Below are 24,598 nucleotides of genomic sequence, written 5' to 3'. Positions count from 1 at the left end.
AAAGGTACTGAACTGACTCAGGGAAACCTTTATACCTATATATGTATACATGATATATAATTAATATTTAGATGACACTCGGACGAGCAACCGATGCCCTAAGGCCACATCCCAACGAGGAAAAGGAAATAAAGCGAGCTAGTCGTCCTAAGTCCTTTAAACATTATTTATATAACTATACATATCTAGGCATCCATTTTACAATATAAAAGCATAAGATAAGTTTTGTAAAACCTTTGAAAAGTTTAATACTAAGAAACGATGACTTGATGTCAGTTTATAAAACGATTTGAAAGAATTTTGTTTGATAAGACAGTTTAAGTATAAGGAAAACCTTTGTTTGAAAACATATTTGTAATAGAGTTTGAAAGGAAACTTACAGTATGTAAGATAGTTTGATAAAGAGTTTTAAACATGTAAAAATGTTTAAGAAAGTCATTTGAAGAAATCTGTTTAGTAAAACAGTTAACGTATAGTAAATCCATTTGCATGTTAGTTATTAATCACATGTGATTGATATAATAACTAAACATGATTCAACTTGTATTCCCCCCCCCCCCATAAAGCATTTATATACATTTAAAAACATTTAAAAGGTTAATTAAGGGGTATGAACTCACCTGCAGTGAGTGGGTAGGAAGGAAGTGCCGGACAAGTGCTTGGTGTCAAGTGAAGACTTAGACACACACAATGATCCTAATAACATATGAAGACATATGTATATATATATATAATTCGTGATTATAAGACTAATTAAACATGTATAAACATCCTAATGTGAGGAAAACACTTTGGTCAAAGTGTTAGGAGGCCATTGGGTTGCGACAAAGGAGTGCAAGGCCTTATACGGGAGTTTATGGTCAATGGACCATGTTTGTTGGAGTTTACGGTCTAGGGGAGTTTACTCCTGACCATAAACTCTCAATTAGGTCACCAATAGAGGCTTACAACTATAAAGACTTAAGTGGTTAAGTGCTCCAAAGTTTAAACAAGAGGTTAAGTGAGTTTAAGGTCCAAAAATGACCCTAGCTTGTGTTTACGGCCTGGGGACCACTTCCCCATGAGTTTACGGCCGTAAACTCATGGTAAGAAGTACCAAATCAAAGTTTGAAGTCCCTAACTCAATGGTGTAAGGTCCCATGCTAATATCCAAGGCTTACTAAGGTGTTAAGGGCATCAAAACACTCTTTGAGGGTGTTTACGGTTTTGGGAGATTCCCAAACCGTAAACTCATAAACATGGGGGTATTTGGTGTTTTTCAGGTGCTACACTCATCAAGGAAAGGTTCTATGCTAAGTCCTAAGCATAAGGAAGGAGCCAGGGCACACTTTGGCACCCTTTTTAGAGTTTACGGCCTAAGAAGATCTTGGGCCATAAACACCTTGTTCTTGTGATTCTTGGGTGACTTCCTTGATATATGGACATGTAATAAGCTTTAATAGACTCTAGGATAGAAGTACTTACAATTTGGGGCGAAAGATTGAAGATCCTTGGGGGAGAAATCAGGTGTTCTCTAGTTGAAATGGAAGCAATGAAGTAAAAATTGCTAAGTGCCATATATATACTCCATGGAGTTTACTGTCCAAGAACATCATTTGGGCCGTAAACTCCAAACTCTTGGAGTTTTGAGACTTCTAAGATGCACAAGATACCCTGTAGTATGCGTCCTATGTTTACCTCTTGAAGGTTTAAAGCTCAGAATGCTCAAACGGACCCCAAACGCGCTAAAAGGTAGCAGAATTGAGTTTGAATTTTTATGAAGTGTTTGACTGAACTGGATGGAAAATTTCAGGTTGTCACATCATCCCCCCGTTAGAGGGAATTTCGTCCCGAAATTAGAATTTAGGTAAAGGAGTAGGTATGAAAAATCGAGCAAGGAGGTGGGAAAACTTCCTAATCGATTGGTTCTCGCGCTCATAAGTGAATTCGGGTCCTCGGTTGGTATCCCAATGAACCGTCATTAATGGGAGGCGGCGTTGCTTCGTCCGCTTGACCTCTCGATCAATGGTCACTACGGTTCTTCCACGAAGGCGAGGATCTCATTGATGTTGATCTCGTCGAGTGGGATTACGAGAGTCCTGACATAAAGGTACGTTTTCAAGTTCGAGACGTGAAGGGTAAGATGTACGTTACTGATTTTGCGGTGTAAGTTGGGTTTGTGAGTTACAAGTCCGATTCGGGTAAGAATCTCGGAGGTCCTAACTCTCTTGGATTTAGCTCTCACACTTTCCAAAGCGTATCGATCCTTCCCAGAGTAAGACTTCCAAAAGGATTTGGTCTCACTTGGGATTCCAAGGTTTCTCCCTCTTGTTTCTCTTCTCAGTCAAGGGCCACTCCCTTCTTAGTCAAATTCGTAAGAGGTTCCGTAATTTGCGAGGAGTTCTGAATGAACTTACGACGGTGGGTCATCGATACCTAGAATTTGGCGAATTCCGTAAGCGTCTTCAGTGCTGAAAAATTCTCGACGGTTTTGATCTTTGGAAGGGTCCTCAAGAATTTCCACATCACTAATAGTGTGTCTTAGGAATTCAACTCTTCAATTCTAAAACTCGTATTTAGAGAACTTCGCGTAAAGCTTCTCTGATCGTAATGTTTCCATGGTTTGTTGTAGATGCTCTTTATGATTTCCTTCTTACTACGAGAGTAGATAAGTAAGTCATGTACAAGGACAATGACGAACTGATCCAAGTAAGGATGGCGTACCGTATTCATTTAGTTCATAAATACTACGGGCGTATTGGTCTTATTCGAGGGGTATCACTATGGACTCATAGTGTCCGTATCGAGTTTGGAAGATTGTCCTCGGGACACCCTTCACTAACACTCGTAACTGGTGATATCCGGATCTTAGGTCCATTTCTGAAAGGTACATCGTTCCTTGAGGTTGGTCAACCGATTCACCTATGCGAGGCAGAAGGTAATGATTTCTAATGGAAGTCCTGTCGAGGTCTGCACCACGAGGACTTCTCAAGGTGTTACTCATTCTAGTACTTCTCTCGCTCAAGCATGCTTAACTGTGGAGTTCTGATGGGATCTGGTGCATTAGTGTTGGTATGATCGCACCCGCTGAAGTCTGTCTTCTTGAAGAATAAGACCGGAGTTCTCAAAGGTGAGGAGCTTGGTCTTCTCATTCTATTGCTGAGTAGCCGTTAAGCTGTCCGGGTGGTTCTTGTATCTCTGTTGGTGTGTGACTGTAGGGCGGTCGGGTTATAGGAGTCGTATTGGGTTCTAAGTTTGTTCGCATGACGATACGAGCACTCGTAATCTTGGGCAGTCTCCGTCCTGAAGTTCATATTAGAAATCATACATGGTTCATCAATCGCAGTCTCGTGTATACGAGTTGTATATAATTAAGATTGAAAAGTTAGTCGAATAAATGCTTCCCATTTAACCTCACATCCAAACGAGGAAAAGAGTTAAAGTGAATTCATCAATTCTAAACCTGTAGAACCTTGATTATATACCAACCTTTTGTATACATTCTTCAGTGATAGATCAACCATATGGGTCTTTGGATTGAACTTGACGTACTGTACGAGTGGTACCTCGGGGAGGTTTCCTGAGGTTTCATCGAGAAGGCTATGAAACATGAGGTACTCCATGCATGAGTACTTCGATGTTCTGAAATGACGGCTTCGCTAGAAAGACGATTTCGAAAAAAGAGATGTGCGCACGAAACTGGTATTGTGCGAATCGAATTGACTCTAGTTGTATAATAATATCGGACATACTTGACACTAAAGACACTAGATTTGAACATAAGGCGTTACAGACAAAACACAACAGTGCAACCTTTAACAGAGTTACAATACTTTAGATTTACTACAAGACTAATGCTGCGAACAAGGTATACTACAAAAGGCAAGTATACGCAGCACGAGGGTCCCTTAACTGACGGGATCTCGCAAAAGATAAGACTCGAGTTGCACTAGTTTTAAACATGTTTTAAAAGCATACATACTACTAACGATTGGAAGTGAACCTATACTACAGTAGGGTCCTTCGTTGCCTCTTCCATTCTGAGGTCAAACTCCTCCTGTTCCACGGTAACCCTTCTCTGTTGGGCAGTCCCTTTTGAAATGTCCCATTACGCCACATAGATGGCATATCCGAGAAATTTCAACATTGGTGGTTGAAGTAATGTGTTGGATCCGCGTTCTGCAGAAGTGGGTAGTGTGTCTGTTCTTGTTGCAGTTCTTGCAGTGCTACAGATGACAACTACCTAGATGACGGAAGTTGCACTTATTGCAATTTGGTAGGTTACCAACATACTGTCTGGCTGGGTTAGGGATAACTGGGATGCTAGTATGGATGGTAGTAGGAATTGCAAACGTCGTGGCCACAAAGGCTGCCATCGGTGATTTTTTCTTGTTCGCCCCTCGGGGTGATTTGCCTTTAAAAGTATCCCATATTTTTCGTTTGTTACTCTTGGGTTTGGGATTCGGAGTGTCATGGTAGTTTGTTACTCGATGATGTACTTGATTGTTACCTTCATTGGAATTATTGATAACCATCCCACTAACATTTACGTTGTTAGCGTTAAGGTGAGTCAGAACAGCTGTCACGATAGCTGAGACTGCAGCTTGAAAGGTAGTTGCATCAATTTGAAGAGTTGGTGTTTGGTTGATGGGTTGATCGTTTTTATTCGACAACATGATTCTGTTACACGGAAGGAAAATGAATTTGTGAGCGAGTATGGTTGAACCTAGACGTAATTCGATCGTTCATGAAAAGAGTAAGAGTATGTTCTCGAAGTTTTAACCTACATCCCTATGATGTAGTCCTAGTACGGAATAGGAGTATGTTCGTAGAATGGTCTTAACACATTTGTCGTTCAAGTCGAGGTATTATAGGTTGGTGGATAATATGATCCAACCTTTGAAAGAGGCTTGAAAATGATTCCTGAGTTAAATTTTTATAGTCCAATGACTTGACTAAAGCAAGTTTCAGATGGACTCCAATGAAGGTATGATGAAAGTATTTGAACAAAGAGTGACACGGTAGTTAGCCGACTATCAATAACATCGATGTTTAAGATGTAATAAGTTCGGGAAATTGACCTAGTAGTAGGTCTTACATCACATTCGGAGTAGAAAAGTCTTTGACAGCATAAAGACCTAACTAAAGTACTTACAGTACAAGGTAGTCACATAGAAAAGTGCTACACAGAACATGGACAGGAACACGGTTCTTTAAAACAAAAAAAGAAAGTAAATCATCTCCTACTGGCGACAGTCACCCCTATGGTGAACCCTTAGTTTAGCTAGTTGACGTTCCATATCAAGTAGGTATCTTTCGTACACCATCTGACGTACTTGGAGCTCTATGACTTCGGCTCGGGTTTCAGCTAGTTCTTGCAGTAGGGTCTCATGGTTTCTCTCAGATATCTCACTTGTGTGCTTAAGGCGATTGGTGCGGATGGTATGCATTCCTGCATTTGTATCAACCTATGTGATACGATGGAGAGCCGTTTTGTCCTGAATTTCATTTTGGGCAACTCTACTGATCAAGATTGGTAGAACTCTGTCTACTGAGCTCCCTTCGTTTACGTTGTAGAAGCTTCGATCTCCATTAAACGACATAGGCTGATCTTGATCTTCGCTCCATGTTTCCAAGCATTCTACCCAAGGAGGCGTCGGGCCATGAAAAGTCGGACGAGGGTTAGGATTTGGAATGGGAGCTATCGGGGGTAGGTTCTCAACCTTGGGTTCGGAGTTATCATCATCCAAAAGGTCTTCAGCATGGTGATCATTCAAAGGGATTAGATGATCATTCTCGGGTTCTTCTCTAAACCATCCAGCATTGCCTTCATTCGGAAGATATGGGTTGCCGTGGGGATGGAGTCCAACCATGTTATCTATGCGAGAATTGGGGTAAGGAAATAATTATTAGACGAACTATCTAGATAATTATTAGAAAATCTTCATTAGTTACATCACTATTTGTAAAGTGCATACCAGTCATATGTAATCAAAATAAGATAGGCCTTCGAATAAGTGACCTTAACTCCAAATTCACAAGGAACCGGGGTAAAGCAAAAATTTCACAGATTCTAAGTCTATAACATCCTAGTTACATATAACCTTAGTGTATCCACTTAGCAACTATCAACTTAGTAATGACGATCCTTTTTAGTTCTCAAGTAAGTAATTATAGTAATACAAAACACCCCTATGGTATTTTAGACATAGGTTCTGTTATAATGTTCTCATTGTAGTAGTGTTGGTAAGTTTTTAGACTTGTTGACACATTACAACCATTTTTGGTCATGTGTTATACACTCCTCGGAACAGCATGGTTGATCAGGCTATGACACTCCCAAGACTGACCATACATCCCCGAGCTTACCTGTGATATTCAACAATCGTAATACTTTTGTTCTTGTCATTGTGACACGGATTTTAGTATGAATGCAGGCATGTATACTTTGTTAAATATTTTATTATTTAAAAGTATAGAATCTTGGTCAAAGTAATTTTAATCCCATTGTATTTATAGTTAGTATATCTTTTATGGGTTGATATACTTAACTCACTATAAACAATGCTCTGATACCAATATGTCACACCCCAAAACCGAGAACGGCGGAAACGTTCTGGGGCGGAGGACGTCATGTAATGTATCACAACAATGTAAAGTAGTAAACAAGCAACAACATCATCCATTGCATTATTAGTATAATTTTAATTACAAGTGTGTTCTTTCATAGTATAAGACAACATAATGAATAATCAAAATAAAAGAGGAGTCTTGATTTCTCCATCTTCACAAAACCTGGTCGTCGTACCTGTCTATTTGTGACCTAAGAATACAAATTATTTTGAAAGCGAGTATCAACAATAATGCTGGTGAAATTATAAGTATTAATGTGTCTTTGATTTATAAAAATGGAAAGAAAAGACTTGTAATCATTTGGAAAAAGTTTGTATAAGTATGAACTATTTGAAAGTAGTTGAAAGCGTTTGAACACCCTAGCAAATCCCTATGATTCCTATTAGTATAAAAAGTAGTCTTCTACCAAGATCTAACTGTTTTGAAAGTATCCTTCTACCAAGACTAGACTGTTTTGAAAGTAGCCTTCTACCAAGACTAGACTGTTTTGAATGTAGCCTTCTACCAAGACTAGACTGTACGCCTATTGATATTATTTTCTACCTCATCGATTATGTGAATGTGGCACATGGTAAAGGTATTAATAATATATTACTCGGATTGTTAATCCGTTTGCAATTGTCGTATGCAAAGTGTAAGTACTGTAGTATTTGTAATAAGTGACTACTTTGTACTAATTTGCCTTAATTGAGGGTTAAGGTATAATGTGATGGCTAGAACCCGTATTATACGCTCTCTATCAGGAGATTCTGGGAACCAAACACGAACCTTCATTTCTACGAGCCGTGAACATCCACATTACTATGATCATGTATACCCAATATAATAATCACAATGCAGAGTGATTCATTGGTATGGTTAGATCCTATACTTGTTCCATGTTATAGCACCTTGTTATGTCTGTTCTGATATTGTGTATTGTAAGTGTAATCTTGTAAGCGTATATGTGTAAGCGTATTTATGTAAGCGTATCTATGTAAACGTATTCATGTAAGCGTATATATGTAAACGTATTCATGTAAACGTATCTATGTAAACGTATTCATGTAAGTGTATCTATGTAAACGTATTCATGTAAGCATATCTATGTAAACGTATTCATGTAACAAGTAATGTATTAGTATAGACTCATGAATGAACTGACTCTTGTGTGATTCCATGTACTTGGAATGGTAAATAGTATCTCCTAACTACACCTATTATAGTTACTAGTGACGTACGAGTATAACCGGGAGTACACCTTTGCTACCCAAAGGTACTGAACTGAATCAGGGAAACCTTTATACCTATATATGTATACATAATATATAATTAATACTTAGACGACCCTCGGACGAGCAACCGATGCCCTAAGGCCACATCCCAACGAGGAAAAGGAAATAAAGCGAGCTAGTCGGTCCAGGTCCTTTAAACATTATTTATATAACTATACATATCTAGGCATGCATTTTACAACATAAAAGCATAAAATAAGTTTTGTAAAACCTTTGAAAAGTTTAATACTAAGAAACGATGACTTGATGTCGGTTTATAAAACGATTTGAAAGAATTTGTTTGATAAGACAGTTTAAGTATAAGGAAAACCTTTGTTTGAAAATATATTTGTAATAGAGTTTGAAAGGAAACTTACAGTATGTAAGACAGTTTGATAAAGAGTTTTAAACATGTAAAAATGTTTAAGAAAGTCATTTGAAGAAATCTGTTTAGTAAAACAGTTAACGTATAGTAAATCCATTTGCATGCTAGTTATTAATCACATGTGATTGATATAATAACTAAACATGATTCAACTTGTATCCCTCCCCCCCCCCATAAAGCATTTATAAACATTTAAAAACATTTAAAAGGTTAATTAAGGGGTATGAACTCACCTGCAGTGAGTGGGTCGGATGGAAGTGCCGGACAAGTGCTTGGTGTCAAGTGAAGACTTAGACACACACAATGATCCTAATAACATATGAAGACATATATATATATATATATATATATATATATATATATATATATAATTAGTGATTATAAGACTAATTAAACATGTATAAACATCCTAATGTGAGGAAACACTTTGGTCAAAGTGTTAGGAGGCCATTGGGTTGCGACAAAGGAGTGCAAGGCCTTATACGGGAGTTTATGGTCAATGGACCATGTTTGTTGGAGTTTACGGTCTAGGTTAGTTTACTCCTGACCGTAAACTCTCAATTAGGTCACCAAATGAGGCTTAAAACTATAAAGACTTAAGTGGTTAAGTGCTCCAAAGTTTAAACAAGAGGTTAAGTGAGTTTAAGGTCCAAAAATGACCCTAGCTTGTGTTTACGGCCTGGGGACCACTTCCCCATGAGTTTACGACCGTAAACTCATGGTAAGAAGTACCAAATCAAATTTTGAAGTCCCTAACTCAATGGTGTAAGGTCCCATGCTAATATCCAAGGCTTACTAAGGTGTTAAGGGCATCAAAACACTCTTTGAGGGTGTTTACGGTTGTGCGAGATTCCCAAACCGTAAACTCATAAACATGGGGGTATTTCGTGTTTTTCAGGTGCTACACTCATCAAGGAAAGGTTCTATGCTAAGTCCTAAGCATAAGGAAAGAGCTAGGGCACATTTTGGCACCCTTTTTAGAGTTTACGGCCTAAGAAGATTTTGGGCCATAAACACCTTGTTCTTGTGATTCTTGGGTGATTTCCTTTATATATGGATATGTAATAAGATTTAATACACTCTAGGGTAGAAGTACTTATAATTTGGGGCGAAAGCTTGAAGATCCTTGGGAGAGAAATCGGCTTTTCTCTAGTTGAAATAGAAGAAATGAAGTAAAAATGGCTAAGTGCCATATATATACTCCATGGAGTTTACGGTCCAAGAACATCATTTGGGCCGTAAACTCCAAACTCTTGGAGTTTTGAGACTTCTAAGATGCACAAGATGCCCTGAAGTATACGTCCTATGTTTACCTCTTGAAGGGTTAAAGCTCAGAATGCTCAAACAGACCCAAAACGCGCTAAAAGGTAGCAGAAATGAGTTTGAATTTTAATGAAGTGTTTGACTGAACTGGATGGAAAATTTCGGGTTGTCACACACAACGGTACCTTCTCATACCATAATCTCATCTATCTTCTAAGGGAAACAACATCCCACTAAAATTTTTAGGTACATTTATCCAGATTTACTCCTTTCTCTGATGATATCTTATGGATCCTTAATCATTCTTCTTCTCTTGAAATCACTCATGGATTACTTACTCTTAATCCTTCACGTATTCACATCTAAGATCTTTCAAAGAACTCTCTTATCTTGTTCCACTCATGGAACCTTTCTCAGTCTTATCTAACCCTACATGATCTTATTGCCTTAGGAATCATCTGTCTACATTCCCAAAGGAATCATCATCTCTTTCCCCGTAGGAAACATAATCTTGTTCCTAAAGGAACCAAAATCTTATTCCCGAATGAATCATCTTTCTATACTCCTATTAATCTTTCATGTGACTCATCACATGGCACTTCTCACATGGTCAATCTATATCTTTATCTCATCAAGAATAGATTCGACCATTGTTGTAGTTTTTCAGTTTCTTCTTCAGTTCTTCTATCCGACTATGCTCAGTATGCTATACCATTTGTATTTTGTATCACCATCATATCAGTTCACACTAGTTGTACACTCCCTTCCATTCCCTCACTTGATCGGTTTGTATCCTAATATAATCACATAATACCAACGAAGTACATATTTTTTCAAATAAAAGCTTGTGGTAACATAAGAAGTAAGGGGGTTATAACCTCAGTTAAGCGTTCTTGTTTCTCAGTCACATTATATGCCTCAAACCTAAAATGTATACACGTTATATATACACATTATACATTTGGGTTAGCCGTTTATTAGTGTTGCGGCACAAAAAAAACTAGAGAGAGGAACGGTTGCAGATTTTGCAGCACTGCAAAGGTTGTCGGACGATGATGCTTCACATGATCGGTGTTGTGTATGTATGTATGATTTCTATCTGTCCATGCTTCTTTAACGTGAACATAGGTTAAAGAGAAGAGTGAATGTGACGTTATGTCATGAGAGTTCCTAAATGTGGATGCAGATAGTAGGAATTGTGTGTCATTCTTCGAGACCACAAGGTTTTATTTGAACAGTTGTTTACTTCATTGGTATTTTGTATACAAATTGTATACTTTATTGATATTTTTTATTAAAAAAAATATAATGATATTTTTTCAACATTTTATAAACTTCGTTACCTTTTATGTCATTTTTCCAAACAGTAATAATCTGGTAACTTGGTGTTTACCTACTATAGCCAATCAACATAAGCTTTAATTGTATTTTTTGTACTAAAAAAATAATAATCATATTTTTTGTATATTTTGGAAACTTTGTTACCTTTTTAAGTTATTTTCCCGACATAAAAATAACAACAACATCCAAAGAAATAACATCAGTTTTTTATTGCGGTTAAAAACCAAATCCGCATAAGAAACAACAAAACCTAGCCAAGACAAAAACTACACTGTCGATATATGAATATAACTTAAATGCGTAGCTTTTGTAATAAAATTGTTGAAATCTTTTTTCTGAAAAAAAAACAAAAAAAGAGTCATTTTTTAATTTTGTTTTTTCAACGCATTTATTTTAAAAAAACAACTATTTTTAGTTATGTAAAGTAAAAAAAAAAAAAAAAAAAAAAAAAAAAAAAATATCTCTCATTTCTTAGTATTTTTTATGCATTTTTAGGGTGTCTAAGGTTTTTGTAGGGTTTTTTTGTTTACCATATAATCTAATTCATATATATATATATATATATATATATATATATATATATATATATATATATATATATATATATATATATATATATATATATGTTTTTTATATTTTGTTCATCTATACTTTTTTGAATAATTTTATAGTTTTTTTATTTTTTGTTCGAATATATTTTTAATATATTTTTTTATCTTTGTTTTTTATATTTTTGTAAAGCTTTTTATAAATATTTTTTGTATAAAAAATATAAAAAAAGTTTGTTAAATATGAATACAATTAACACATATTAGGTATTAAATTGTTTATTTTAATATGATTATTGTATACGATAAACGGAATTCAAAATGACTGTCAATGGTTTCGAGTTCAACCCTCTTAGTTATATATATATATATATATATATATATATATATATATATATATATATATATATATATATATATATATATATACATTTTGTTCTAAATGGCAAGTGGTAATCAGAATTCACATAACTTAAACATATGTGTCAATGTTTTCGAGTTGATTTTTTTTTTTTTAGAATTTTTTTTTTCGTTTTCGAGTTATATGGTTTTCAATTTGCCATTATATAACTTAAAATCCGTTTTTGAATTTCAGTTAGTTTATATATTAATACTATTAAAAAAAATAATTATATACCTAATCTATGTTAATAATATTCACATTTAACGAATTATTTTACATTTTCTACAAAAAAAATTAATATATAAATAAAGAATATGTCAAAAAATGTATTAAAAAAACATGTGAAAAAGGTAGAAAAAAATATTAAAAAAACATAAAAAGTATAAACAAACAAAGTGTAAAAAACATTAAACAAAATATTCGAAAAAATGTCAAAAAAATCTAAATAATAAAAAATATAATAAATAAAATAAATTGCTAACGTGTGTGTGTGTGTATATATATATATATATATATATATATATATATATATATATATATATATAAAGGAAAACAAAAATATAAAAATAAAGGTAAATGGTCTTCTTAAATGGTCTAAGGTTGTAAAGTGCAATTAGGGGGTAAATTACACCAATTGTCGTTAGTGCATATGTCATAAGGCTTGTTTAGTCCTTATTTTCAAAAATTAACTTGGACCGTCCATCGTTTGCTTAAAATTTGCACGTTTCGTCCCTTCGTACATAAAAAGACTATTCGCCCTTAATAATTTCTTTTTCAATTTTCTTTTATTTGTTTATCAGTTTTAGATTTAAAATAATAATAATAAATAAATAAATATCTCCACTTGATCGGACCTCCCCCTTCCCTTTCCTCATTTTCCTTTTGTCCCTCCAAAGTCACCTAAAACAAAAATGGCAGACTACCTCTCTCTACTCTGCTTCCGTCTCTCACTACTTCTCTGATGATAAAACCTTATTACGATCCTACAACTCTAGATCCATCGAGACAAGTTGATAACGATTACACTTTCGACCAGAAACCTACAACTCTAAATTTGACATTGCCTTAGTGTTGATTTCCGATTGGGGATCCTGAGGGGTTGTGTGTCGATATTAGTTGATTTTCCGAAGTATGGGAGGGGATGTGTTTCGATTTCCGGTGAGTGATTCTATTTCTCTTAAGACCACCATAGTAAACCCAACTTCAAACTCTAATTCAGGGGTTGTGTTTCTTCTGATTATATTTGAGCAAAATGATTTTGGATTTTGGATTTAATCAAACTAATTTTGCCCTAATTCTGAGTAGATTTAAGTTTGTGGTTTTTTTAAGATTGTTACATTAGATTTTTGTTTTAATTTTGTTGGCTGGTAGTAGTTGATAGCAATGGAGGTGACAGATGTGGTGTTTGAGGGTGGATGCAAGTTTTTCCAGTAGTGATGATAGAACGATGACAACTGGTGTTCAAATGGGTTTTTTTTGGTCTGTTGGTGTTTGTACAGAAGGGTGGTGGTTGTGGTCTTATGCTTTGAACAGGTGGTACAAGGTGTTAGTAGATTTTCGATGGTAGTTGTGCAAGTTTCTGGTGGTGGTGCAGATTTCAAGTGATGGTGGTAGTTAAGTGGATCCATAATCTTAATTAAAATATTTATTAATAATTAAAAAGATTGTAAATGTCAAAAATAAATGAAAAAGAAATTACAAAGGACATTTTATTCATTTCATGGATGAAATATATAAATTTAAACTAACGAGGGATGAATTGTGCACCTTTCTATCATATTAGGGAATCTCCAAGTTAATTTTTGAAAATAAAGACTAAATGAAGAAGAATTGATGTATACATCTTGTCAAATTTTTAATAGTTCAAGTGAAAATAGGGTAATTTACTCTATATAATCATTATCATTATCATTATCATTATCATTATCATTATCATTATATACTTATAAAGCTAGCATTTTTCCTTGCACCACATTCATTTGAAACTCTCATCTATTTTTTCTTTCACCACATTTATTTGAAACTCTCATGACTTTTCAATTTCTTTCTAATAATAATTATAATTTGGTTAATTAGGTTAAATAAATATCAAACCTAACATGTAATCATATATAAACTAAATTTCAATATTAAAATAATATCTTTACTTCTACTAATAAAGTTATGTTTTTTAACGTATAACATATTATACTTAATTTATTAGTTTTAATATATTGTTGGATGTAAACCATTATTATTTTAAAGATACAATTTTGGAACAATTTGTATAAAATACTTACATTATTAATTTAAATATAACATTATAGGGTCAACTTAAATATAAATTTTAGTTTAACTTAAAAAACCCAAAGAATATTTTGTAAATAGTTAAAAGTGATAAATTGTAGTGTTTTTCTAATAATGATTGTAAGTTGGTTAATAAGGTTAAATAAATACCAAACTTAAAGTGTAATCATAAATAAACTAAATTTCAATTTTAAAATAATATTTTTATTTCTACTTATAAAGTTATGTTTTTAACTTTTAACATATTATACTTAATTTATTATATTTAATATGATGTTAAATATAAACCATTATCAGTTTAAATCTACAACTTTTGAACAGTTTGGACAAAATACTTAAATTGTGAACATAAATATAAGGTAAATCTTCAGAAAAGTCCCAATATTTACGGAAAAGTTACACTTTAGTCACAATATTTTTTTTTGAACGAAAAAGTCCCGAAAACCGGCAAAAATTTACAGTTTGACCCTTTTTGACCGGTTGAAACCAGTACCAAATTAATTTGGGACTATTTCGTAAACTAATCCAAGATATTGGGACTTTTCTGTAAACAAAAAATATTAGGACTTTTCTTTAAACAAAAGTATTAGGACTTTTCTACAAACAAAACCCTTATTATTATTATTATTATTATTATTATTATTATTATTATTATTATTATTAAAAATATAAATAAGAATACTTTTTTTTTGAACTTGTTATTATTATTATTGTTACTAATACATATAAATGAAAAAAATAATATTAATGATATTGTTTAAGGGTGGAGGTGGAGGAGATGTTGATGCTTTTAGCATTGAAATCATGAATGGTTGCTTGTATATTTTTACTTTGTATATGGTCATTTCACATTTGTTGTTATTGTTTTCAATTCAGAATAATAATACTTAACAATTTAAAAGAAGTTGCATATTTGTAAAATTGTTTATAAATAGTTTAAGCTAGAAGGATTTCTTACTTTGTATATAAAAATGTTTAAGGTAGAAGGATTATTTTCTAAATCCAATAGATCCACTACAAACATCTACATAGGTAGCCCATATCAAAATTCAAAAATATTAATTACAATATCTTGTTTAATAAAAAGTAATAGGACATGTATTTTGGATTAATACTTTTGAATTTTGATTAATACTTTTGAATTATTCATATTACTTTTTATTAAACAAAATATTGTAATTAATACTTTTGAATTTTGATATGGGTTACCTATGCAGATGTTTTGTTGGATTTGGAAAGTAATTCTTCAACCTTAAACAATTTTATATACCAAGTGAGAAACCCTACTACCTTAAACTATTAATATGCAACTTCTTTCAAATTGTTAAGTATTAATATTATGAATTGAAAACAATAATAACAAATATGAAATGACCATATACAAAGTAAAAATATACAAGTAGACATTCACGATTTCAATACTAAAAGCATCACTATCTCCTCCACATCCACCCTTAAACAATGTCATTAATATTATTTTTTCAATTAATGCATTTATATGTATTAGTAACAATATTAATAATAACAAGTTCAAAAAATAGTATTCTTATTTATATTTTTAATAATAATAATAATAATAATAATAATAATAATAATAAGGGCTCTGTTTGTAGAAAAGTCCTAATATTTTTGTTTACAGAAAAGTCATAATATTTTTTGTTTACAGAAAAGTCCCAATATTTTGGTTTAACTTACGAAATAGTCCCAAATTAATTTGGTACCGGTTTTAACCGGTCAAAAAGGGTCAAACTGCAAATTTTTGCCGGTTTTCATGACTTTTTCGTTCAAATTTTTTTTTTGGGATTAAAGTGTAATTTTTTCGTAAATATTGGGACTTTTCTGAAGATTTCCCTAAATATAACATTATAATGTCAACTTAAATATAAATTCAAGTTTCACTTAAAAAACTAAAGAATATTTTGTAAATAGTTAAAAGTGATAAATTATAGCGATAAATACAAAAACTAAATTGTAATATCAATTTAATTAAAATATTTCTTAATGATATTTTTATAATCATTAAAAGTTTTCAAATAAGTAGCTTAAAATAACTTACAATAACAATAGTTAAAAATAACTCTATATAAATGATTATATTGTTACCATTAAAAAAAAATGTTTGATGTTTTAAATAATTTTAATGATAGAAATTAAAACATTAAACAAATAAATTAAAAAAAATTAATTAACAATAACAACAACTATAAATAACTTTAAACCATATATTATATTTAATTTTATTCATGTGTAACTCGTAGGTAGAAGTCATTCAAAGAATTGAGATTATGAAGCTATAATCCCTATTCTAATAAAAGAATAATTTTAATCTCCTTTTGACATGTGTCATCATATTAGACTTTCTAATTAATACAAATTTTATTCCTTTTTTTGTCATGTGTCACCCTATTAAACCTATTAATTAATGCATGCCATTTGTCAACCTATTAATTCTCTATTTCAAATTTTAAAATTTTCATTTTAATTACAATAAATTAACAACAATGGAATAAAAATTAAAATAAAATTAATACAAATTATAAGGTGATATAATTCCACATATTTATTTAAATTAACAATTATAATTGAATAATAATTTTGTGTTCTAACTATTAAAGTTTAATTAATTTTATGACGGTGTTTCTGCGCAACGCACCAATATTCGCCTGATATATTTACGCGTGATATATTTAATAAAGTTTGTGTTTTTGGCCTAAGTAAGTAATTAGACGGAAACCCTCCGATTTTTTTTTTTTTTTTTTTTTCATCCTCAAAAGACATTCAAGACTGAAGCCCCAGACTCCGGTGACACCCCCAAATCCCAATACGTACTCAGGCGCCTGTCGACAGCGAACAGCTGAGCATCCACAATCATCAACGTCCGGCGCTACTCAACCATTTCAGATTCTCTCCTTCTCAGCCTCTCAGGTTTGTTATTTCACATTTTCGACTTTCAAAATTTAAATCGTACGATGTGCAGCCTCTCATTTCGTTTACCTTTTCTTAATTCTTTTGCATCATAAATCAATAAATGTTAACATTCCACTTTAATTTCAGCCTCCATGAGTCTTTGTGATGTTAGTTGTGGTCTCAATCTCAACCTCACTGTGATTCTGAGGCTGTGAGTCTGTATGCGAACACATCAGAAAATCAGCAACTCATATGATTTCTCTAATTCGCATTTAAAATTCTTCATTGATGATCTTCATGTGACAGCGTTCATGAATCTCCTCGCTTCTCCATCTAATGTGCCCTAGTTTCCACCACATTCATAACCCTAAAAGTTGATTCGGAAGCATGATCTCTTCAAAATCCGCATCTACTTCTCAAGCTCATGTTGTGAACCAAGTATTAGCAGCCATAATCCAAAACCGTCCATTCGACTCCCATCTTGCAAAATCCCCCTCTCTAACCCATCACTTTTCAAATCCACCATGGGCGAATGAGCTCATCACCAATGTCCTAAGATCCATTCCAAGATTCTTCTTTCAATCCCCAAGATCCATCGGGCGTCAAAACACCTCCAGACACCGAGCTCCTCTCAAACAAAGAAACCTCCATCAAGAATCAATCAAAATCCATAACCACACGCTTCTTCTTGGACCAGGTGCTTACAGAGACCCAGAAAAAGTAACCTTAGGTTTAAACAAAGCTCTCGAGTTTTACTACTGGGTTGAATCCCAATTTGGGTTTAATCACAACGAAATAACTTGTAGAGAAATGAGTATCATTCTAGCTAAAGGTAACAGATTGAAAGATCTTTGGAACTTTCTCAAAGATATGTCAAGAAGAAACACTGGTAATCTAGTTACAACCACGACCATGACCTGTTTGATAAAAGTCCTAGGAGAACAAGGTCTAGCAAATGAAGCATTAGCTGCATTCCACCGAATGAAACAATTCCATTGTAAACCAGATGTTTTCTCATATAACACAATAATCAATGCATTATGTAAAGTCAACAACTTCAAAATGGCTAAGTTTTTATTCGAACAAATGGAGTTACCAGGGTTTAGGTGTCCACCCGATACTTTCACTTACACAATCATGATTAGTTCATACTGTAAACTCAGCTTACAAACCCAATGTAAAAAAGCTATTCGAAGGAGAATATGGGAAGCTAATCACCTATTTCGGATCATGTTGTTTAAGGGTTTTAAGCCTGATGTTGTGACATACAATTGTTTGATTGATGGTTGTTGCAAGACTTATAGAATCGAAAGAGCTTTGGAGTTGTTTAATGATATGATGAAACAAGGTTGTTTTCCAAATCGTGTGACTTATAATTCTTTTATAAGATATTATTGTGTTACTAATGAGATTGATAAGGGTGTTGAGATGTTGAGGAAGATGGAAGATTTGAAACATGGGGTAGGAAGTACGAGTTCTTATACGCCTATTATTCATGCGTTTTGTGAATGTGGAAGAGTGTTAGAGGCATGGGATTTTGTTCTTGAATTGGTTGATAGAGGATCAATACCTAGAGAATATACATATAGATTGGTTTATGGGATGTTGAAATCTTTAGGGAGAATGGATTTGTTGGATAATGTGATTTGTGGAAGAATTGAAGAGGGGATTAAGAATAGATATAAACATGTTATGAAAGTGAAACCAATTATGTATGAGCCACAATTTGATTTAGAATAATGGGGAGTTCTTTTATATGTTGTTATTTCATAATTCTTAAAGATATATCTTGTTGTTTCTATAAAAATGCTCCTTTTATTTTGATGAGCCTTGAACTTGCACTAGTGGATATCGAATACGAGTTTTAATGTGACATAAAAACATAAATTTATCATCTTATTAGTTATTACATGGAAGGATATAAACTTTTGACTCATTAGAATGGAAAACCAACACCAAACGAACAATGTAATTGTAGTTATGGACAGGTCGGGGGTGTTCGAGTGATTCTGCAATTGATGAGGGGTTAGTTTTATATTATTAGTATTTATTTATTATTATTAAGTAGTTTGTTCATAAGGATTAAAGAGGAAACCTCGAGTATAAATAGGTTATTAGGGTGAAGGATTAAAGATGACAGAAACTGAGATCCCTATTCTCGAATTACAAATTACAGGAATGCTTTTTTGCATTAAAGAATTCTACTTCCGGAGTGTTATTACGTATTAGCCCTCTTCACTTTCTCATTTTTAATCTCTATGTGGAAGCCAATCATTGCAATTATGACGTTGGCCTTCAAAAGTTACTACAAAATCTTCTCTTAGGTGTTGTTTTTTTTTTTCTAAAAAACCATTTATTGTTGTGTCGTATAATACTTGGTCATTCACAGTAGTTTGTTTTTCAGAAGACTTCTAATTTAAAAACTGCACACGTGGCGCAACATTAGACCATCTGCTTCTTTATAGAGATAAATGCATTTTGAGATCTTTTTAACCCGAAATGGCTAGGGTGAGAAAAAGTTCTTTTTTTAAGAGTACTCTCAGAAAAAGATCTTGTGGAGCTTGTAGCTCAAAGGATTAGAGCACATTCACCCATACATGTCATTGAAATTTAACATTTCTTTAAGTCCCTTTGACTTCTGTCTAGAGTCTAGACTTGGCTAGTTTGTAGATTCTATTCTTCCTTCTTTTGTATCCAACTCCGGATAGGGGCGCTTTTTATGAAAAAGCTCAAAATGAAAAAGTTCATTCTATCTTTCACAATAGGAGATTTTTTATTTTGTTACTACTTACTAGATGTTGTATAGTTCTAATCGGTTAAAAAACTATGGGTCTCACACAATAAATGACAAAGCTCTTGGCTAGAGCTTTTTAATTCATAAATGTACTCAAAGAACTTTGAATTAAAAAAAAAAAGGTTTTTCATTTATATAGAATTTTTTTTGTTTGAAAAAACTCCCTTTTTGGATGCTCTTAGGGGTTGTTTGAAGATTGCTCATTGGTCTGATAGTCAGAAATGGGTTAGAAGATCTGATTGAGTCTGTCTATTAATGAAACCATACTGTTTGATTATGCATCTGATAACTGTGCTGAATGAATACTCGTATGTTCTATGTTGTGCGGGATAAAATGTATATGTTTGATAAAACAAACATGTGAATAAAGTTGTTGATTAATCATAAAAATACAAAATGTCATTACAAAATCCAAATTAAACATAAATCATTTCAAATCCAAATAGAAACATATTGAAATATAAACAACAAAACATAATAATTTGCATACAAACATGGATGAATGAATAAATACAAATACGTGTTGTGACATTAAAAAAACAAAAGTAGTCGAGTGCTTGTCTTTTGTAATCTGGCTCTCAGAATCTTTAATACGATACAAACCAAGAAGTCCAATATCATGTTCAACATAAGAAATCAATTACTTGGTTATAAAATTGCCAATCAGAATCAGAAGAAGTCTATTAAATATCATGTTCACTTGATATAATGATTAAACATAACGTTCTATTCAAGTTATTAATCATGTCATTTTTTATATCAAAACAAATTTTAAGCAATTTTAATACAATACTCAACAACGCATTATGTAAAGTTAATAACAAGTGTTTGTTAGACCAAATGGAGTTGTTATTAAATAATTCTTTAAGATGACACTTGTTATGTTTGTGTTTTAAGTGTATATTTAAGATAATAAATACAAGAGATGCCAAAATCCAATGTGTAAAAATGGTGTGCATTTCGAGAAGCATAATATAACATAACATCACATGCAAAAGTAATACTTGTGCACCTTGATTGGTTTTCAAGAATAAACTTTTTGAGAATTTAGATAGGTTTTACAGGGACCATGTACTGAGGTCCAACCACAAAGATGCAATAAAAACTTAGATAAATTGCAACCATTGAATGTGAAAAGGCAAAGTGTAAAGGATCATGTAACAATAAAATAAACACACGAACAAAAGTAAAATAGCAAATAGAAGTATGCCATCCGAAATTGAACACATATATCATTTTATTTTCATCTTCATTTTTCGTCATTTAGTTTCAGTTTGTTAAAGGTCAATGTTATATTTTGGGGAAGTATGAAAATGTATGTTATAGCAAGTTAATTTTAAGGTTTTTATTAGATATTCAGTTTGTGTTTGCTGCTAGTACTAACTAATAAACTAGTTTATTTTTCGAGTTATTTATTTATTTTATATTGTTATAGAAACATATTCTTATAAATGTCGTTTTATATCTTTCGATTAGCTTATCAATTAGTTTTTATCAAACATCATTTTTACCGGATAGCAACTAGTTTTTTGACTAGCACGTTAAATATAGTCATGAGAAATTAAATATTCTCCTACTTTTTGTTTCTATATGTCCTCCTATCCAATAAAATGATGACATGTGTAACATTTAATATTCATATATATTATATTTTGTAGAACTTGTATTTAGCTCGACTGAAAAGTGGGTGTGACAATATTTGTATGTATCTACGTCAACAGACATATATACATATGTACAACGATCCGAATGCAACATTTTTTCATATAAAATGTCCAATAAGTGGAAAGCTTCCTTTTGTAACATGATATTATCCAAATTCCAAAGTATATTTGTATCCCATAGTCATAATATATTTGTGATCTTGGTTATTATGCATTTATTTTATAATGGTTTATCCAAACCTTTTATTCATAAATTTACATAATTTGATCGACCACATACCTTTTGGTTGGGTTGATCCTGGGGTTTGCAATTTTTGGTAGATAGAGTTCAAAAGTTTTCAATTTGCACCAAAAATTTAATTTTGATTTAATCCTGTCAAACTAAATTTGAAATAACTATTATATCCTTACATTATTATTATTATTATTATTTTTTTTTATAGTTTTTAATATTCGTATTAATATTTGTATAATTAGAAAATAAAAAATAAATAATATAAAAAGGGTGGGGCAGGTGTTGTGGGTCCATTTTCTGCTTCTTAATTATATCTAGTACGCGACTTTATAAATTGCTTTCCTGATTACTTTCACTTTGTACATAATCTCACAGATGCATTGTATTAGACTATATAAACAATTGCAAAACCCTTTTTGCTAATTGTTTGTTCCTTTTTGCTAGCTTCTAGTTTAATATTTTCACAGCCGTTAAAAAAAAAATTAAAAATTGCATTTTATGCATGATTTTTCTGTAATTATGTAACAACCTTAACATTTGACTTTATGTAATAATGCATAAATTTCGAAAATGGTGAACGAGGACTTGTTAAAATAATTTAAAATGACTTTTTAATATTACATTTTAAATTTAAATAATATTTAAATTTTCGGATGGGAAGTTACAGCAAGTTGATAATGACTTTATTTATAAAATTGAATTAAATTATTTTCTAAATACACTGGTTAGTATAATAAATTGAACAAAACATACAAAGGTTCAACTACACAATTTTAAATTAATTAAATATAGACTACGTTCCAAAAATTATCCTGCAGCTATTCATTATAATTGATTTTAGTTTTATATGCTCATTGAAAAAATAAACTTAACGTACAGTTGATAATACCATAATACGTCATATCCTAAGGTTAAGATTATGTTTACATTAATCTGCTTGGCTATTTGGTGCATTGAAAGGAGAATTCGAGTTTTAGGTTGGTCTTGTTAAATTTTAATGGCTCTAATGTTCATCACTGTAGTAGAATTCTAACGTGTGCAAAAATAGTGGATTTCCTTGTGGAATTATTATCTTTTTTTATCTAGGGATATTAACAAAGCTAGGGATTAAAGATGAAGAACTCAATATTAATACACAAGTTTTTAGGTTTTGAGAAAAGGATAATGGCACAAAAGATATCATGGTATTGTGTTTTATTTTTTTATTTTGAAATTGAATTAATGTTTGTTTTAAATTGAATATTATGTTTTCCAATTTTGTTTAAATTTTACCATTTCACACCTGGGTCCCACTTTGCTATGCCGGGTGGAAAATGTGATATCAAAATGGTTAATTTTTTTTAGTGATTTTAGAACAAAAGTTGGAAAATATAGTGATAAAATCCAAAAAGTAAAAAGGTAGTGTGCCATTGAACAATAATGAAAACGTTACAAAATTTGAAAAATGAAATGTTCCATTTAAAACAAAAAACTAATATAATATCACAATCAAAAAAATAAATGCATAAGGCCTTTTGTGTCATTTGTAATTCGAGAAATAATCATTTAGTTCGGAATGAGTTATTCTAGATTAATTTTATTTCAAATTATAAATTATAAATATTTAATATTTTTGATTTTGTACAATTTCAGATTTCGAGCAGGAAAAATTATTCTGAAATTTAAAGAACAAATCTAAAACACGAGGAATAATTTTGAACGTTCATAAAAATTGCTTCGTTTTTTTACTAAAATCTAAATATATTTTTTTTAAAAATAGCAAATGGGATACAACACACAAACTTAAATATAACATTTAATTGGAAAAAATATGATATTTGACATTTTTTGAAATTGTTATTTCAAACACAAGATAGATTTTTTTTTAAAAAACAGAAAATTACAAGAAAGTCACTATATTACCACAAAATTTTGATTTTGACATAATTATTTTTTTTCTCAATTATGTCATTATATTACAATTTTATTGCAATATCATCCAAATGACGGTTCTCCATATTCTCCCAATAAACGTTTTTCACGAATTGCAATAAAGTCATTAAGTTTACCAAAATTTCGATTTTAACACTGAGTTTTAAATTGCAAGAAATTCACTATATTACCACAAAATTTTGATTTTGACATTGAGATTTTTTTTCTCAATTATGTCATCACATTTACAATTTTGATACAATGTCAACCAATTCAATGATCAAAGATATGTTTTTGTAGTTTAGAAGTTCGATTTATACAACAAATAATTAAAGTTGGTTCAATGGTTCAAACTCACTTACAAGTCGGTGAAAAGAGCATAATCACCATTTCTGGAGATTTTATTGTGGTTTAGAAGCTCAATTTTTACAAAAAATAAATGAAGACCCTACAAGGTTGATTTAATGGTTCGACATGTGATTATCTAGAAAAATATCAATTTGTAAAAATTGATGTTCAGCTTTCTTGATGTATTGATCATCAAAAGTTAGATTAAAGGGGTGTTTGGGAGTGCTTTTTAAAATGACTTATTAACTTATTGGCATATTAAAAAGTCAATAAGTTAAAAAGACGTTTAATAAACACTAAGGTAGTGTTTGTTTTTTGTCTGCAGATATGTGTGACCTCTTCTGTCTGCGCCGCGCAGACATTAACCTTCGCAGACTGTTTGTTTTTTTGAAGACTGTAGACCTAAAAATGTATGTGCGCCCTCTTCTTGGCGCAGATGTGGACCAGAGACTTCTAACATCTCTTCAGACATCTTCTAGCCTAAAAAAACATATATATCTTTATTATTTTTAAGGTTTTTTTTTTAATTTATATTTTTTCCAACTTTATTAATGATAAACAATTTGAAAAAAATTTACAAAACTTAAAAAAAAAAACGTTTGACGATACAAACATGATATTTTTGACAAAATTATAAATAAAGATTTA

General features: G+C 31.9%; 1 protein-coding gene and 1 pseudogene across 2 annotated transcripts; one reads left to right on the top strand and one right to left on the bottom strand.

Annotated features, from left to right (window-relative positions):
- Nucleotides 1-2,946: 2,946 nt before the first annotated feature.
- On the bottom strand, nucleotides 2,947-3,065 carry LOC145049155 (5S ribosomal RNA; annotated as a pseudogene).
- Nucleotides 3,066-16,830: 13,765 nt separating this feature from the next.
- Nucleotides 16,831-18,763, top strand: LOC145103306 (Pentatricopeptide repeat (PPR) superfamily protein). Of its 2 annotated transcripts, none has more exons than XM_079040864.1 (2): nucleotides 16,831-17,016; nucleotides 17,305-18,763. In XM_079040864.1, exon 2 carries the CDS (start codon nucleotides 17,386-17,388, stop codon nucleotides 18,736-18,738), a length of 1,353 nt encoding a protein of 450 aa, XP_078896990.1. In that variant the 5' UTR covers nucleotides 16,831-17,016; nucleotides 17,305-17,385; the 3' UTR covers nucleotides 18,739-18,763. The 2 variants fall into 2 exon arrangements, with proteins under 2 accessions (XP_078896990.1, XP_078896989.1); XM_079040863.1 differs by having other exon boundaries at nucleotides 17,146-18,763.
- Nucleotides 18,764-24,598: the final 5,835 nt, after the last annotated feature.

This window comes from Lactuca serriola, chromosome 4 (genome assembly GCF_051521515.1).
Source record: "Lactuca serriola cultivar US96UC23 chromosome 4, Lser_US96UC23_V15, whole genome shotgun sequence".
NCBI classification, from domain to species: domain Eukaryota; kingdom Viridiplantae; phylum Streptophyta; class Magnoliopsida; order Asterales; family Asteraceae; genus Lactuca; species Lactuca serriola.
Note: the sequence above shows the minus strand (reverse complement) of the source record. Positions and strands in the feature narration are given on the sequence as shown.

Excerpts from the sequence above, each read along its gene's own strand:
- LOC145103306 (XM_079040864.1), top strand. The coding sequence starts at position 17,386 with ATGATCTCTTCAAAATCCGCATCTACTTCTCAAGCTCATGTTGTGAAC.